A 17733-nucleotide genomic window follows, 5' to 3' on the forward strand; every position below is an offset into this window, starting at 1 on the left:
GCAGGGTTGCGGATGTTGTTCCTTTATTCAAGAAAGAGAGTAGAGATAGCCCAGGAAATTATAGACCAGTGAGTTGGTAAGTTGATGGAGAAGATCCTGAGAGGCAGGATTTATGAACACTTGGAGAGGTATAATATGATTAGGAACAGTCAGCATGGCTTTTTCAAGGTAAGTCGTGCTTTACGAGCCTTACTGAATTTTTTGAGGATGTGACTAAACACATTGATGAAGGAAGAGCAGTAGATGTAGTGTATATGGATTTCAGCAAGGCATTTGAGAAGGTACCCTATGCCAAGCTTATTGAGAAAGTAAGGAGGCATGGAATCCAAGGGGACATTGCTTTGTGGATCCAGAACTGGCTTGCCCACAGAAGGAAAAGAGTGGTTGTAGACGGGTCATATTCTGCATGGAGGTTGGTGACCAGTGGTGTGCCTCAGGGATCTGTTCTGGGGCGTTTCATGATTTTTATAAATGACCTGGATGAGGAAGTGGAAGGATGGGTTAGTAAGTTTACTGATGACACAAAGGTTGGGGGTGTTGTGGATAGTGCGGAGGTCTGTCAGAGGTTACAGCTGGACATTGGTAGGATGCAAAACTGGGCTGAGAAGTGGCAGATGGAGTTCAACCCAGATAAGTGTGAAGTGGTTCATTTTGGTAGGTGAAATATGATGGCAGAATATAGTATTAATGGTAAGACTCTTGGCAGTGTGGAGGATCAGAGAGATCTTGGGGTCCGAGTCCACAGGACGCTCAAAGCAGCTGCACAGGTTGACTCTATGGTTAAGAAGGTATACGGAGTATTGGCCTTCATCAATCGCGGAACTGAATTAGGGAGCCAAGAGGTAATGTTGCAGCTATATAGGACCCTGGTCAGACCCCACTTGGAGTACTGTGCTCAGTTCTGGTCGCCTCACTACAGGAAGGATGTGGAAACCATAGAAAGGGTGCAGAGGAGATTTACAAGGATGTTGCCTGGATTGGGGAGCATGCCTTATGAGAATAGGTTGAGTGAACCCATTCTCCTTGGAGCGACGGAGGATGAGAGGTGACCTAATAGAGGTGTATAAGATGATGAGAGGCATTGATCATGTGGATAGTCAGAGGCTTTTTCCCAGGGCTGAAATGGCTGCCACAAGAGGACACAGGTTTAAGGTGCTGGGGAGTAGGTACAGAGGAGATGTCAGGGGTAAGTTTTTTAAGCAGAGAGTGGTGAGTGCATGGAATGGGCTGCCAGCAATGGTGGTGGAGGCGGATACGATAGGGTCTTTTAAGAGACTTTTGGATAGGCACATGGAGCTTAGAAAAATAGAGGGCTTATCGGTAAGCCTAGTAATTTCTAAGGTAGAGACATGTTTGGCACAGGTTTGTGGGCCAAAGGGCCTGTATTGTGCTGTAGGTTTTCTATGTTTCTATATAATTCGTTGACAACAGATCCCATTCTGATTCATTAGGTTAACACAAGAGGAATGTTTGATGGTTCTGGGCCTGTACTCGCTGGAGTTTCAAGGAACGAGGGGGAGTCTCATTGATACCTAGTGAATATTGGAAGACCTAGATAGAGTGAATGTGGAGGGGATGCTTCCAATAGGGGAGGAGTCCAGGACACAGTCTCAGAATAGGAAGAAGATGAGAAAAATTTCATTAGAGGGTGGTAAATCTTGTGGAAGATGTGGAGACCAAGTCATCGGGTATAGTTAAAGCGGAATTTCACAGGTTCTTTATGAGTCAAGGTGTCAAAGGTTACGGGGAGAAGGCAGGAGAATGGAGTTGAGAGGGATAATAAATGAGCCATGATGGAATGGTGGAGCAGAGTCGATGGGCCAAATGGCCTAATTCTGCACCTGTGACTTGTGGTCTAACTTCCCCTTACTCCCAATGTGCAACATCTCATAACTGCTCATCCTATCGTTCACTGATTCTATCTTTGATATACTGAGCATGCTCGAAAGAAAACAAATCTCAGAGCTATATGTGGTGACATACATGTAGTCTGATATTAAATTTACTTTGAACTTTGTAAATTCCGCCTCTGCCCCTAGCTGCAACATTCTACACCCTGCTGTATCCTCTGACAACCATCTTCACCATCGACAACTCCACACCAAATGTTGTGTTCGCAAGATCACAAGACAAAGGAGCAGAAGTAGGCCATTCAGCCCATCGAGTCTGCTCCGCAGCTCCCCCATGAGCTAAACTATTCATCCATCTGGTTCCAATTTCTGGCTTTTTCCCCATATCCCTTGATACCCTGACTAATTAGATACCTGTCAATCTCCTCCTTAAACACCCTCAATGATCCGGCCTCCACAGCTGTATGTGGCAACGAATTCCACAAATCCACGACCCTCTGGCTAAAAAAATTTCTCCTCATCTCTGTTTTAACTGGTTACCCTCTAATTCTAAGACTATGGCCTCTTGTCCTAAACTCACCCACCAAGGGAAACAACCTTTCCACATCTACTCTGTCCAACCCTTTCAAATATTCAAAATGTTTCTATGAGATCCCCTCTCATTCTTCTATACTCTAATGAATACAGTCCAAGAGCCGACAAACACTCCTCATATGTTAGTCCCTGCATTCCAGGAATCATCCTTGTAAATCTTCTCTGAACTCTCTCCAACATCAGTACATCCCTTCTAAGATAGGGACCCAAAACTGCAGACAGTATTCCAAATGAGGTCTCACTAATGCCCCATAGAGCCTCATCAACACCTCTTTACTCTCATACACTATTCCTCTTGAAATGAATGCCAATATAGCATTCGCTTTCCTTACCGCCAATCCAACTTGGTGGTTAACCTTTAGGGTATCCTGCACGAGAACCCCCAAGTCCCTTTGCACTTCCAATTTTTGAATTTTCTCCCCATCTAAATAATAATCTGCCCGATTATTTCTTCTTCCAAAATGTACAACCGTACATTTGTCAACGTTGTATCTCATCTGCCATTTCTTTGCCCACTCTCCTAAACTGACTAAGTCTCTCTGCAACCTTTCCATTTCTTCAACATTTCCTGCTCCTCCACCTATCTTGGTGTCATCCGCAAACTTAGCCACAATCCATAATCCAAATCATCGATATACATTGTAAAAAGAAGCGGCCCCAACACCGACCCCTGCGGAACACCACTAGTAACCGGCAACCAATCAGAATAGGATCCCTTTATTCCCACCCTTTGCTTTCTGCCTATCAGCCAATGGTCTACCCATTCCAATTGCTGTCTGTAAACTCACCAGATGGATGTGGGCAAAATGCAGGCAAATGGGACTGGCTCAAGAATAGAGTTGGACTGAGGAGTCTACTCTGTGCTATATGACTCTACACATACTGGCCACTTTATCAGGTACACCTGTACACCTTGTTAATGTAAATATCTAATCAGCCAGCCATGTGGCAGCAACTCAATGCATAAAAGCACGCAGACCTGGTCAGCAGGTTGAGTTGTTGTTCGCCCAAAACATTAGAATGGGGAAGAAATGCAATACTGTATAAATGACTTTGACAGTGGAAATGATTATTGGTGCCAGATGGGATGGTTTGAGTATCTCAGAAACTGCCGATTTCCTGGGACTTTTACGCACAACAGTCTCAAGAAAATGGAACAAAAAGCTGAAAACATCCAAGAGTGTGGCAGCTCTGTGGGCAAAAATGCCTTATTAATGAGGGAGGTCAGAGGAGAATGGCCAGACTGGTTCAAGCTGACAGGAAGGCGACAGCCCTTTCAGTTGGCTGAAATCAATGTGAGTGGTTTGTGGTGATGCAACGCAAAGTTTAAAAAGAGCTCAGGAGCATTCAGCTTTCCACCTGCAGTCTGAAATCAGTGGCGGGACCAATGACAAAGAAAGGAGGTGTAAGTGGAATGGTCATTGTTTGAGTGGGCCAGTGTTAGAGTGATCCGACTTTCGCTCGACAGGCTTGGGTGAGAACAAGCTTGGGCGAGAACAAGCTTGGGCAAGCACACACAAAGGTTTTAAGAAGAAAATTTCTGTTAGGTTTTTTTTCCCCCTTCCCCCTGTTAGTATATAGCTAGTGTGCTGAGTATGTGTCTGGAGGTAGCTGTATATTCTTTGTGTAAGGTGTAGGGACTCTGGGAAACCTCCAGCATTCCTGATAAGTACACGTGTACGACTGTACACGTATACCAAGCTGCAGCTCCTTAGAGGCAGTGTTAAGGAACTGGAGGAGCAGCTGAATGATCTTCAGCTCATACGGGAGAACGAGGAGATGATAGACAGGAGCTATAAGGGGTTATTACCCCTCGGGTGCAGGAGGCAGGTACCTGGGTGACTGTCAGGAGAGGGAAAGGGAACGGGAATAGACTGCCAGTGCAGAGTACCCCTATGGCCATTGCCCTGGATATTGTTTACTGCTCGACGTGGGTGAGGGGGTAGGTGACAACACGTCTCTGGCGCTGTGGCTCAGATGGGAAGCGGGGAGAAGAGGAATGCAGTAGTGACTCAGGATTCCATAATTAGAGATTAGACATCAGATGGTATGTTGCTCCCAGGTACTAGGGTCAGGGATTTCTCGGACTGGATCCACGGCATTCTAAAAGGGGAGGGAGAACAGCTGGAACGTGGTGGTATGTAATGGCACCAGCAACATAGGTAGGAAAACGGAGGAGGTCCTGAAAAGAGAGTATTGGGAGGACTTAAAAAGTTGAAAAGCAGGACCTCCGGGATCATAATCTCCAGACTGCTACCCATATCATGCACCAGTGAGGGTAGGAATAGGATGATTTGGCAGGTGAATGCGTGGCTGAGGAACTGGTGCAGGGGGCAGGGGTTCAGATTTATGCATCGTTGGGATCTCTTCTGGGAAAGGCTTGACCCGTACAAAAAACACAAGCTAAACCTGAGGGGATCAATATCCTTGTGGCAGGTTTGCCAGAACTGTTGGGGAGGGTTTAAGCTAATCTGGCAGGGAGATGGGAACTGGAGTGATAGTACTGAGGATGGAGCAGTTGGTACACAAGTAGATGCTGTGTGTTTAAGAAAGGACAGGCAGATGACAGGGCAAAATTGTAGTCAATGGGATGAGTTAAAGTGTAACAGGGGCCAAGATCAAAAAGAGTGACAGATGCAGGACTAAATGAGTTATATTGGAATGAACACAGTCTATGGAATAAGGTAGATGATCTTGTGGCACAGTTACAGATTGGCAGGTATGTGACTGTGGGCATCTCTGAGACGTGGCTGAAGGAAACTGAGAACCTTTCATCCAAGAATACACAGTGAATCAAAAGGACAGAGGGCACAGCCTCAGAATAGAGAGGCGAGAATTTCTTTAGCCAGAGGCTGGTGAATTTGTGGAATTCTCTGCCACAGACAACTGTGAAGACAAAGCCTTTATGTACAGTATATTTAAGGCAGAGGTTAATAGATTCTTTATTGGTCAGGGCATGAAGGGATACAGGGAGAAGGCAAGAGACTGGGGCTGAGAGGAAAATTGGATCAGTCATGATGAAATGGCAGAGCAGACTCGATGGACCAAAAGGCCTAATTCTGCTCCTATATCTTATGGTTTAAAAGTCTTTATGGACAGGCAGGTAGACAGAGGAGGTGGGATGGCTCTGTTGGTAAAAAGTGAAATCAAGTCTTTGAAAAGAGGTGACATAGGATCAGAAGATGTTGAATCTTTGTGGGTAGAGTTAAGAAACTACAAGGGTAAAAAGACCCTGATGGAAGTTATATACAGGCCTCCAAACAGTAGCCAGGATGTGGGCTACAAATTACAAAGGGAGAAAAGATTTGTCAAAATGGCAATGTTACCATAATCAGAGGGGATTTCAATGTGCAAGCAAATTGGGAAAATCAGCTTGATGTTGGATCCCAAGAGAGAGAATTTGTAGAATGCCTACGAAATGAGATTGTAGAGCAATTTGTGGTTGCGCCCACGGGGGAAAGGCAATTCTGGATTGAGTGTTATGTAATGACCCAGATTTGATTACGAGTCTAAAGATAAAGGAATCCATAGGGGGTAGTGACCACAATATGATAGAATTCACCCTGCAGTTTGAGAAAGATAAGGTAAGTTCAAGTTTAATTGTCATTGAAACATACATAAATACCCATTGTGACGGGTCCTGAATTACTCCTATGAACTGTACTTTTGAAAGAAGAGAGAGGGAGGTATTTAACACCGACATGTTGTTTTGAAAAGAGAGAGAGAAAGGAAGAAAGAGAAAGAGAGATGAAGACTAACTTTTGGACTGTCACTTTAAGGCACGAGGAGGAACTTTTGGATTTCTGCTGAGTTCAGAGTTCGTAAGTCACTATGGTGACCAAGGGTGGCGTTATTTGATGGACAATCGATGTTATGACTATTTTGCAGCGTGTTTATACTTCCAAGGTCATTTGCCTGCTTGTACATTTCTTACGCAGTCAAAGGAAGGAGGAGTTATTTGAGAGACAGTTAGTACCCAGTACGGTGAGATAAATAGGGGGTCAGATGATAGACCTCGGACACATGTTTTGGACACTGAATGAGCTTTGTTGGGCCCACAGGAAAAGTGGGTTTTTGGAGGATCGATCAGTCGCTCTTGCAGTGAGAAAAGGGATTGACCAGTGAGGAGTTGTCCATGTGTCCAACCTTTGCCTGGGTTGATAGCTCCACCACAGAAAACCGGTTCCCTTTGTTGTGGCCACAGTTGGTGACGTTTAAAGGATTTCGGAGGACAACGAAAAGATCGACGGCATCAGCTCACCTGAAGACTCAAATCTCTCCCTCGCTCTCTCTCCATCACTACTCAACTCAATACCACGAACTGAACTGAACTTCACTCATCATCGTAGAACTGTATCTTTTTACCCCTAGACTTGAAGAAGCTTGGTTTTTTATATGTATTTCCACACTTACCAATTTACTTATTTATATATAATCATTGCTAACCTGTTTGATTTATCTACATTTATATTACCGTATTGTGTAGTTACTAATAAATATTATTAGTTAATAGCAATACTGGACTCCAAAGTGTTTTCTATTTCTGCTGGTTCTTTAACCCGTCACAGGGTACGTGACACCATGAATACAGCCAAATGAACCACTGTTATTCTGGGGCCAAGGTGTAAAACACAAAACCAACAGTCATACACAGCACAAGGCACACATAGCACCTATAAGATAGCAGTAAATACAGTCACATAAGAAAAATAAAGTCCTGGACCCGGAGTCCACGGAAATTACAGAAATCTACAGTCAAGCACTTGGCAGGTCGTCTTCTGCCAAGCAAACACTGGGGGGCAGCACCAACTCCGGTGGGGCGCACTGACTACGACACCACTCCCCTGGGCAGCTGTAAACAGGCATCACCTCAGCTTGAGGCCCAGTCCTTGCTGCAGCCAAGGCCACGCAGCTCCCCAGCGACCGTCCCTGTCATTCACCAATAACTCAGTGAACAGGACTTGCAGTATTCCACATTGTCAATATCCAAAAGGTTCTTAAGATCACAAGGGAAACAACTAAGACAATCACTCACTGTTAACAGTCCTCCACCTTCATGCACTGACTTGCGATCAGAAAAAAAAATGTTTGAAAAGTGTGGTAAACCATATATATATATTTGTAACTCGGTTACCTGTCTGGACGCACCCCTCTGCTGACTGCCCCTGTGGCTCCTCCCACAGAGTCCTGTATAAAGGTGTTCGCCTTGCCCCTCCCCCTCAGTCCAGGGGCAGACACTCACTGTGGAGGTTGTATTGTACAGCGAATAAAAGCCTTTCAGTATCTTACCAAACCTCAGTCTTTTGGAGTAATTGAAGGTGCTTCAAAAAGGATAAAAACTGATCTCCTGGGATTTTCACACACAACAGTCTCTATGGTTTACAGAGAATAGTGCAAAAAACAAACAAAAGCAGTAACAGCAGTTCTGAGGGTGAAAACGCCTTGTTAATGAGAGAGGTCAGAGGAGAATGGCCAGACTGGTTCCAGCTGACAGGAAGGTGACAGTAACTCAAATAACCAGGCGTTACAACGGTGGTGTGCAGAAGAGCGTCTCTGAACACACATGTGGAACCTTGAAGTGGGCGGGCTATAGCAGTGGAAAACCATGAACATACACTCAGTGGCCACTTTATTGGGTCCAGGAGGTGAGCAGCAGTGTAGTGGTTAGCGTGACGCTATTACAGCTCAGGACTCCGGGGTTCAGAGTTCAATTCAGGTGCTGACTGTAAGGAGTTCGTCCGTCCTCCCTGTGAGATGCATGAGTTCTCTTCAGGTGCTCCTGTTTCCTCCCACAACGTAAAGACGGACTGGTGAGTAGGTTAATTGGTCTTTGTAAATTGTCCTGTAAAATTGTCCATAATTTACTGGCATAATTTACATATTACTATTTAACTATTTATGGTTCTATTACTATTTATTATTCATGGGCAACTGTAACGAAAACCAATTTCCCCCAGGATCAATAAAGTATGACTATGTATTAGTAGGTGGGTTTCTGGGTGGTGCGGTTCACTGGGCTGGAAGGAGCTGTTCCCGTACTGTACCTCAAATAAATACAACAGTCGTCGAGTGTCTGATTCCACCCATAGCCCACAAACAATAATTATCATCTCTCACCCTGAGGGGAAGAACAATTCTTAATTGCAAAACACTGGAAACAAATTGTGCTATGTGATGGAACTCGCAGGTAAAAGGCTAAATTTCCTGACTCACTTACAGCGAAATTTCATCAGAACTGCCATTACTTCATAGCATCCCTATTTTTACAACCAGTGAACAAAATGTTCCAAATCTTCTCCGAATCAGTGCCAAGCAACCACGGGATATTTATAGCACAGTAGAGGACTGGGTGAGCTTTCATGGAAGAAGCAATCCCAATTCCACTCCCTAACAGGCAAAAACAAAAAAAAATTCAGGCAGCTGGCGGAAGTCACTGGGTCAGGTAGACTCTGCTGAGTTCCTCCAGCAGTTCGTTAATCACCCCAGATTACACCGTCCCGTCCCCTGGAACATAGAACATTGTTGGGGTCACCATGATGGCGTAGCACTATTACAGATCAGGGTGTCGCAGTTTGGAGTTCAGTCCCAGCGTCCTCTGTAAAAGTTTATAGCTTCTTCCGGCGGGCAGTGTGGGTTTTCTCTGGATACTCTAGTTTCCTCCTACTGTCTGGAGAAGCAGTGGTTAGCAGGTTAGTGAGTCATTGTAAATGGTCCTGTGATAAGGCGAAAGAGGTGGGTTTCTGGGCGGTACGGCACAAAAGACTAGGAGGGTATGTTCCGCGGTGTGTATCTAAACAAACAAACAAACAGCACTGGACTGGCCCTTCAGCCCACAATGTTTGGCCAACTAACCCAACCCCTTCAGCCTACACAATGCCCATATCCTTCCATTTCCCCACACCTTCCTGTGTCTATCTAAACATCTCTAATGTATTTGCCTCTGCCACCACCCCAGGCAGCGCATTCCAAGCATCCACCACTCTCTGTGTAAAAAAAAAACTTGCCCCTCACATCTCCTTTAAAATTACCCCTCGCATCTTAAATACATGCCCTCTGGTACTAGGCATTTTCACTCTGGGGAGAAAGATACTGTGCCTTAATCCCTCTCTCCACAGCGCTGCAAATCCTTTTCTTTGAGATTGACATCCATCTGCATTGTCAGCACTGCGGCAGAATCACCCAGACCCAAGACATTCCACAGACGCTGGAAATCAGAGCAACACACACAAAATGCTGGAGGAACCCAGCGGGTCAGGCAGCATCCACGGAAATGAGTGAACAGTCGACATTTCGGGTCAAGATCCTACTTTAGGACTGAAAAGGAAGGGGGAAGAAGCCAGCATAAGGTGGTGGGTTGAGGGGAAAGAGTACAAGCTGGCAGGTGGTAGGTGAGACCAAGTGAGGGGGGAGGAGGGTGGGTTTCATATGGATCATGTGCAGGTAGGAGGGATTTGTTGAAACTGGCATCAGACACTGTGTGGACACTGTAGACTGCTGGCTTTGTTCCTCTGCTGTTTTGTTCTGTGTGCTGTGCTCTGCCACCAAATGAAACAGCTTCATTCTGCATCCAGCAACCACCAGACAACACTCAGGCTGAGACTGACACGTGTGAGCCAAGATTCACAGCAAAAACGTGCCAGACAATGACTCCAACAGGAGCATATAAAAACAAAGTGTGGATCACCATCACCAAGTCCGCCACCATCAACATATTCACCAGAAACTCAACCTCACCAGCCTCATAAACACTGTGACTAGAAGACTGAGTCAGTGGTGGGTATTCTGCAGTGAGTAACCACCCCAAAATCATTTCACCATCTACTAGATAGAAGTCAGGAGCATGACAGAAAATCCACCATTGAACATGGCCCTTCAGTTTTCATTCGCCTCTAGCTCACTCAAACTCACCTCATAAGACCTGCTGTCTAATCCACACAGCATCCAGGAAAATCTCCTCTACACCCTCTCGAAAGTTTTCACATCCTTTCTATAATGAGGCCACCAGAACTCAACACAATATTCCAAGTTCTGGTCTAACCAGGGTTTTATAGAGCTGCATCATTCCCTCACGACTCTTGAACTCAATCCCTTGACTAATGGAGACAATCAAACCATTCACCTATCAACCCGTGTGGCCACTCTACGGGATCTACAGGAGGTGGACACCAAGATCCCTCTGTTCCTGCTGGGAATCCCGTCATTAACCTATATTCTGCCTTCAAGCTCAATCGCTTCACATTTCTCTGGGCTAAACTCCATCTGTCACTTCTCATCCTGTCAGTGTCCCATTGTAACTTACTGTACAACAACCCTCCACACTATCCACAACCCTACCAACCTTTGTGTCATCTGCAAACTTACTACCTCACCCTTCCACTTCCTCATCCTAGTTATTTGTAAAAATCAGATAGAGAAGGGGTCTCAGAATAGATCCTTGCAGAACACCACTGCTTCCTGACCTTCAGGCAGAATACACTCCATCTACTACCACGTACTCTGCCTTCGGTGGGCCAGCCAATCCTGAGACCACACAGCACACACAAAATGCTGGAGGAACTTAGCAGGCCAGGCAAGATTTCCAGCATCTGCAGATTTTCTCTTGTCTGAGTCCACACAGTCAACTTTCCCTGGATCCCATGCCTCCTGACCTAGATCACTGCAACTCAATAACCCATAAAACATAACACTATCCAGGACAAAGCAGCCACTCTATTAATACCTTCTCCAACCCTTTAGACATTCACTCTCTCCACCACCAACTCTGTCACAGACAGTCCCCAAGCCCGGCTACAAAAGGAGGTAGGGTAGACATGCGACCAGCAACCCCATCCCATAAAAACCCAGAACTACAAAAATGCCGACAGAAGCTCCAAAGACCTCATCCCTGGGAGAGAAAGGATCTTCGAAGATGGGCGACACCCGGGGACTTTAAACACTGGCCCACGATAGAGTATCATGGGAGTGGTTAATAGAATAGTACAGCACATTACAGGCCCTTCGGCCCACAATGTTGTGCCAACCTTCAAACCCTGCCTCCCATATAACCCCCCACCTTAAATTCCTCCATATACCTGTCTAGTAGTCTCTTAAACTTCACTAGTGTATCTGCCTCCACCACTGACTCAGGCAGTGCATTCCATGCACCAACTACTCTCTGAGTAAAAAACCTTCCTCTAATATCCCCCTTGAACTTCCCACCCCTTACCTTAAAGCCATGTCCTCTTGTATTGAGCAGTGGTGCCCTGGGGAAGAGGCGTTGGCTATCCACTCTATCTATTCCTCTTAATATCTTGTACACCTCTATCATGTCTCTCCTCATCCTCCTTCTCGCCAGAGAGTAAAGCCCTAGCTCCCTTAATCTCTGATCATAATGCATACTCTCTAAACCAGGCAGCATCCTGGTAAATCTGCTCTGCACCCTTTCCAATGCTTCCACATCCTTCCTATAGTGAGGCGACCAGAACTGGACACAGTACTCCAAGTGTGGCCTAACCAGAGTTTTATAGAGCTGCATCATTACATCGCAACTCTTAAACTCTATCCCTCGACTTATGAAAGCTAACACCCCATAAGCTTTCTTAACTATCCTATCCACCTGTGAGGCAACTTTCAGGGATCTGTGGACATGTACCCCGAGATCCCTCTGCTCCTCCACACTACCAAGTATCCTGCCATTTACTTTGTACTCTGCCTTGGAGTTTGTCCTTCCAAAGTGTACCACCTCACACTTCTCCGGGTTGAACTCCATATGCCACTTCTCAGCCCACTTCTGCATCCTGTCAATGTCTCTCTGCAATCTTTGACAATCCTCTACACTATCTACAACTACAGGTTGTCGGGGCCTATGCCCCAGAATGGGGCGCTGAACTCCTGGCCCAACACTCTCATGCGAGCACTTTGACTCAAGGGGACAACTTGCCCCCATCTACTCCAGCAGCAGTTAGGGTTGGCCCATTAATGTTGGCCTTGCCTGGGAGATCCGGACTCAGAAGTATACAAAGGGCCCAAAGCATCGTTGAGCAGCCCAGCCAGCCAGCCCACAAATCTCTTTGACACACTGCTGTCAGGAAGGAGATACAGAGCATCAGGACTAGGACTGCCAGACTGGGCAACAGCTTCTTCCCTCAGTCTGTGAGACTAATGAATACCCTGCCACCACCGAGGTCTTGTCACTAGGACAGCGAGCTGTTTACTGTTTACCCGTGCTGCACACGACATACATTTTGAATTATATTTTATCAACTTATTTGTGGTAATATTTTGATTTATATGCTGTGTGTGATATATGTCTTATGTGTGCATTGTGGTCCAGAAGAACACTGTTTTGTTTGTTTGCATATACGTGCAGTCAGATGACAATAAACTTGAACTTGTTGGCTTTGGGACCCTCAGCGACCATCCGCCATCCAATGCCAGGAGATCAGTTCCAACCCTATACCTGTGCTTACTTCAGAAGAAGACAAGAAATGGACTTACCTTGTACACCTGCCCGTAAGTACCATTACCAACCAATTCGACCAGTTCGAAAATACCAGCTGGATCCTGAAAGAAACACACAAGGGAAGAGAATGTCACAATGCAAATTGTTTCAACAAGTGTCACATTCAAGGTTCAAGATTCAACAATCAAGATTGTTTAATGTCATTTCCAGTACACAAGTGTAAAGAAGAATGAAATAATTGTTACTCCAGATCTGCTGCAGCACAAAAAAAAACACAATAAGATAAAGCACACTATAATAATAAAACACATTAAATATAATCACATAAGATAGCTTATATACGTAGATTGAGTGTATGTCCATAAAGTGACACTAGACACAGGAGTGTCTGTACATAAGGTGACTGACAGGGAATGATAAAGTAGTGGTGGTTGGGGGTGTGGAGGGGTGGGTTAGTGGGTGGAGGTGTTGATCAGTCTTACTGCTTGGGGAGAGTAACTGTTTTTGAGTCTGGTGGTCCTGGTGTGATTGCTACGTAGTCTCCTCCCTGATGCGAGAGGGACAAACAGTCCACGAGCAGGGAGAATCGGATCCTTTATTATGTCACTGGCCGTATTCCCGCATCTTTCTGTATACATGTCCTTCAAGGCAGGTAGGCTGGTACCGGTGATGCTTTGGCCAGTTTTGACTACCCATGCAGAGCACTCCTGCCCGCTGCAGGGCAGTTTCTGTACCAGGCAGTGGTACAGCTTGTTAGGATGCTCTCTACTGCACTGTCCATGAGGATGGACAGAGTCCAGCTCTATTAAAACAACAGTAACACAAAAAGAGAGCAAAAAAAAGGAGTGTGTTCATGGACCATTCAGAAACCTGATTATGGAGGGAAAGAAGCTGTTCCCCAAATGCTGAGTATGGGTCTTCACCCTCCTGTATCTCCTCCCTGATGGCAGTAATGAGAAGAGGGCAATTTGTATCTTCTACCCAACAGGAGAGGGCAAAAGAGAGAATACCTGGGGTCATGACTGAGGAAGAAAGAATAGCTAAAAACATTCAAAGAGTCTACTTCCAACAGTCTGGGGATGAGAATTCTAGTGGGTTACAGTCCTGAGTGTTATGGGAAAAAATTATCTTGTCTTCCTCTACCTTGATTGACTGATCTTTTATAAATAGCGATCTTTATCTAGTTCTGGGCACTCCCAGACTGCCACAGTTGCACTATATACTATAATTACTCTATTTCAATTTTCTAAACTCCAATAGGTACACATCCTAACCTGAACAGTTTTTCCATGTAACAAAAGCTGCTCATCCCAAGTATCGATCTAACAATGACTCTTTGTACAATTGCACTGTTAGGTTCAACTTCAAGTTTATTGCCATTCAACTGTACACATGAATTCTGCCAGACAAATCAGTGTTCCTGCGGACCAAGGTGCATAACACAGTACGTATGCCTCATACGCTACAGAAAGTAATATTACCAAACAAGAAACATGGGATGTTACTATTCCTTGTGTCAATGTGTCCTGAGCACTTGCCTGGATTTTGGGAGTGGCACAGGGTTGACACACAGAGACTTTCATCCTTCCTCGATGCTTCTTCAAGTAGCCCACACCTCTCTGGAGGGCTCGATGATGACTTCTGGCATCCTTGGAGCCCAGCAGGGGTTTTTTCACTTGATTCAAAGCCAGTGACTGCCTCTTTCCACTACCTCTGATGTAGATCTGATGGTTTGCCGTAGAGTCTGACCATGGATCCCCAGCTCCTTCAGCAATTTGATGGTAGATGTGGCTAAAAATCCCCTACAACACACTTCCACCGGACAAACTTTGGTTTTCCAGTCCTGTCACTGAGCCTCACCTGCTGGATCCACAGAGTGTTGCCTCTTGCACTAATATGCTTCAGCACGGAATCCTCCCACGGGTCTGTGAGTTCCACATTGTAGACGGTCTGTCGCGCACTGGACCGGGGAACCATGTCTGGCCTGAAGTTGGTGGTTACAATGTCCGGTGGAAAGATGAGTTGCTAATTGACATCCACCAGCATTTTCCAGTCGCTGGCCATGTTCATCTGTCCTGTTTCTGGCTTAGGAGGGTGATTGGTTGGTCTTTTTCCTCCCTCCCGGACGAATGCTGCTGGTGTCAGAGCATTAGTCGTTCCAGGAGGCAAGGAACTGGTTGCTATCGTCTTGGTCTTGATTACCACTGCCAGACCCTTCAAGACCTGGTTATGACACTACGTGTATCTGCCTTCTGTGCGGCTGGTTTTGCAGCTTGTCAGGATATGTTTGAGAGCCGCCAGAATCGGGCACAGGGCACGAGTTGGGACCTCTCCAAACCACTGGTGGAGGTATTTTGTGAGGGAAGCAGAGCATATGTACCTCTGATGAGAGGGCAAAGGCTGTCTGCTTCCATCTCCCATACGTTCTTCCAGCTGACTTCCCTCCTCGCAGTGCTTTCCCACACACCCATCGCCCCTGCTTAGCCAGGGAGACAGCCTTTGCACTTCTGTCTGACTCTTCCTGTTGCCATAACTTCCTCGACAACCATCTTCCTTCACCTGGAATTGTAGGTCTACTTGCTGCCAGACCAAAGCTGCCCCTGCTCTGTCAGACTTGTCCCACAATGTCTCTATGCTGCACCGCATCAGCTGGTGTCCATTTCTGCCTCAATTGATAAAGTCCGTGCAGCATTACTGATGCCTTGTCACTTTGACTGTCCTCTGTAGGCGCACCCTAGAATGTTGGAATTCCTCTGCAAGGCCAGAGAAAGGTAGTTGAAGGACTTCTTTACCAAAGAGACTGATGTTACTGATATAGCCTGGGGCACTGAGCCACTTCTTTACGAACAACATGATGGTTCGCTCAAGCACAAATAAATTAACAAATAATCTGTATTAATAAAAATAAGATGTATTTACTTTGACAGTAAGCTTTCCTGCAAATCTTAGTACAGAACATTCACTTGTTCCCCATTAGCTACAACACAGAGTCATAGATGAATTTAATACAGAAGCAGGCATTTGACACATTGACCAGCACACAGACAATAGCCCGAATACCCCTCTCATCCATGTACTTTCCAGACTGCTTTTACAGTGGAACACGCATCTCCCTCTTCCACACTCGCATCAACCTCTAAGTGAAGAAGTTTCCTCTCAGGTTCCTCTTAAACATGTCACCTTTAACCCATGACCTCTCGTCCTAGTCTCACCCAATCTCAGAGGAGCAGTCCTGCTTGTATTTACTCTATTAACACCCCTCATCATTTTGTGTGCCTCTATCAAATTTCCCCTCATTCTCCTAAGCTTCAAGGAATAAAATCCAAACCTATTCAACCTTTCCCGATAACTCAGGTCCTCAAGTCCTGGCAATATTTTTGTACAGTTTCTTTGTAAACATGGTACTTTTTCCAAAGTACATGGTGGGATAGGTGTGTAGAGGATCTTTCATCTTACAGTTGTACCCAGAACTGGAGATCACTATTTATAAATGAGCAATCAACCAAGGTGGAAAGAAGATTTTTTCCCCAAATCACTTAGGGTTCCAATTCTTCAGAACTACTGTCCTCAGAGGGCAGTGGAAGCTGAGATTTTGAATGTTTCTCAGGCATTCTTTCTCCTTCGCTCATGACCTGAAATACCCTCTTCCACTGCGCAGATACAAAATGCCCTCTTCTCATTACTACCATCAAGGAGGAGGTACAGAGCCTGAAGACACACACTCAACATTAGTAACAGCTTCTTCCCCCTACTTCATCTCTGTGAATCCATGAACACTACCTCACTATTCTTGCTCTTTTTTTGGCACTTGAGCATGGTGAAAATTGCTTAACACTGCCTGAGTGTTGTCTGCCTATCACCGGATACAAAAGGGCTGATTCATCTTCTGAGGAGACTCTGTATGTCACCAGTGACTCTAGAATATTTCTACAGATATACCGTGAGAGCATTCTAACTGGCTGCATCACCGTCTGGTATGGAGGGGCCACCGCACTGGATCAGAAAAAGGCTGCAGAAAGTTGTAAACTCAGCCAGCTCTATCTTGGGCACCAGCCTCCCCAGCATCGAGGACACCCTCAAAAGGTGATGCCTCAGAAAGGTGGCCTCTATCATTAAGGACCCCCCATTACCTAGGACATGCCCTCTTCTCATTGCTATCATCAGGGAGGAGGTACAAGAGCCTGAAGACTCAACCAAGGCACTCAATGTTTTAAGAACAGCTTCTTCCCCTCCACCATCAGATCATAATGCAGGTTTTTGCAAATAAAACATAAGAGGAAGTTTATATTTAGTGAAACTCATAGCACATTTTTATTGAATTCCAAACCTAAACACAAAATTGTTGTAAAAATCTTTATGTAATTACATCATCACATCAGGCCAGCCTCTCAAAATGAAACCACAACTCAGTGTCAGTGGTTTTGAATTATGTCAGGGGATCGTGGGTTTGTGCCTCTGGTGGACTGTGTCCTCTCCAGGGCGAAGCCTGGGAGGGAAGATTTGAAGAACCGGCTGTTGCCCATGCAGCGGGTTCCCCCTCTCCCCGTCACTGATGTCGACCAAGGGAAGGGCAGGCGCCAATACAGCTTGGCACCAGTAACGTCGCGGAGGTTGCCAGAGTGAAGTTGTAAACAACATCAAACTGCCTCAGGGACCCCGGCTCCGGATTTCTTCCTCGGGGTTTACTGCTGAAGCCTTTCCCATGGGTAGGTATGGCCGCAAGGCAGCGGTGAATTATGTACATTTCCACTAACTACATTACCCGACAATAGGGCCTCAGCAGTACATCCTTGCTTTAATGTTCTATGATACAATTCCTGGGTGAAGGGGTGGAGACACGTCTCTACC

The 17733-nt window shown here is 45.7% G+C and overlaps 1 protein-coding gene across 4 annotated transcripts in view; it reads right to left on the bottom strand.

The window, feature by feature from the left end:
• Nucleotides 1–17733, bottom strand: part of LOC134345104 (TRAF2 and NCK-interacting protein kinase-like) — a 255068-nt gene that overhangs the window by 185569 nt on the left and 51766 nt on the right. For all 4 annotated transcript variants that reach the window (XM_063045266.1, XM_063045265.1, XM_063045267.1 and 1 more), the window contains exon 2: nt 12921–12986. In XM_063045266.1, the coding sequence (XP_062901336.1) occupies nt 12921–12986 (66 nt within the window). The remainder of the gene's footprint in view (nt 1–12920; nt 12987–17733) is intronic.

This window comes from Mobula hypostoma, chromosome 4 (assembly GCF_963921235.1).
Source record: "Mobula hypostoma chromosome 4, sMobHyp1.1, whole genome shotgun sequence".
NCBI lineage: Eukaryota > Metazoa > Chordata > Chondrichthyes > Myliobatiformes > Myliobatidae > Mobula > Mobula hypostoma.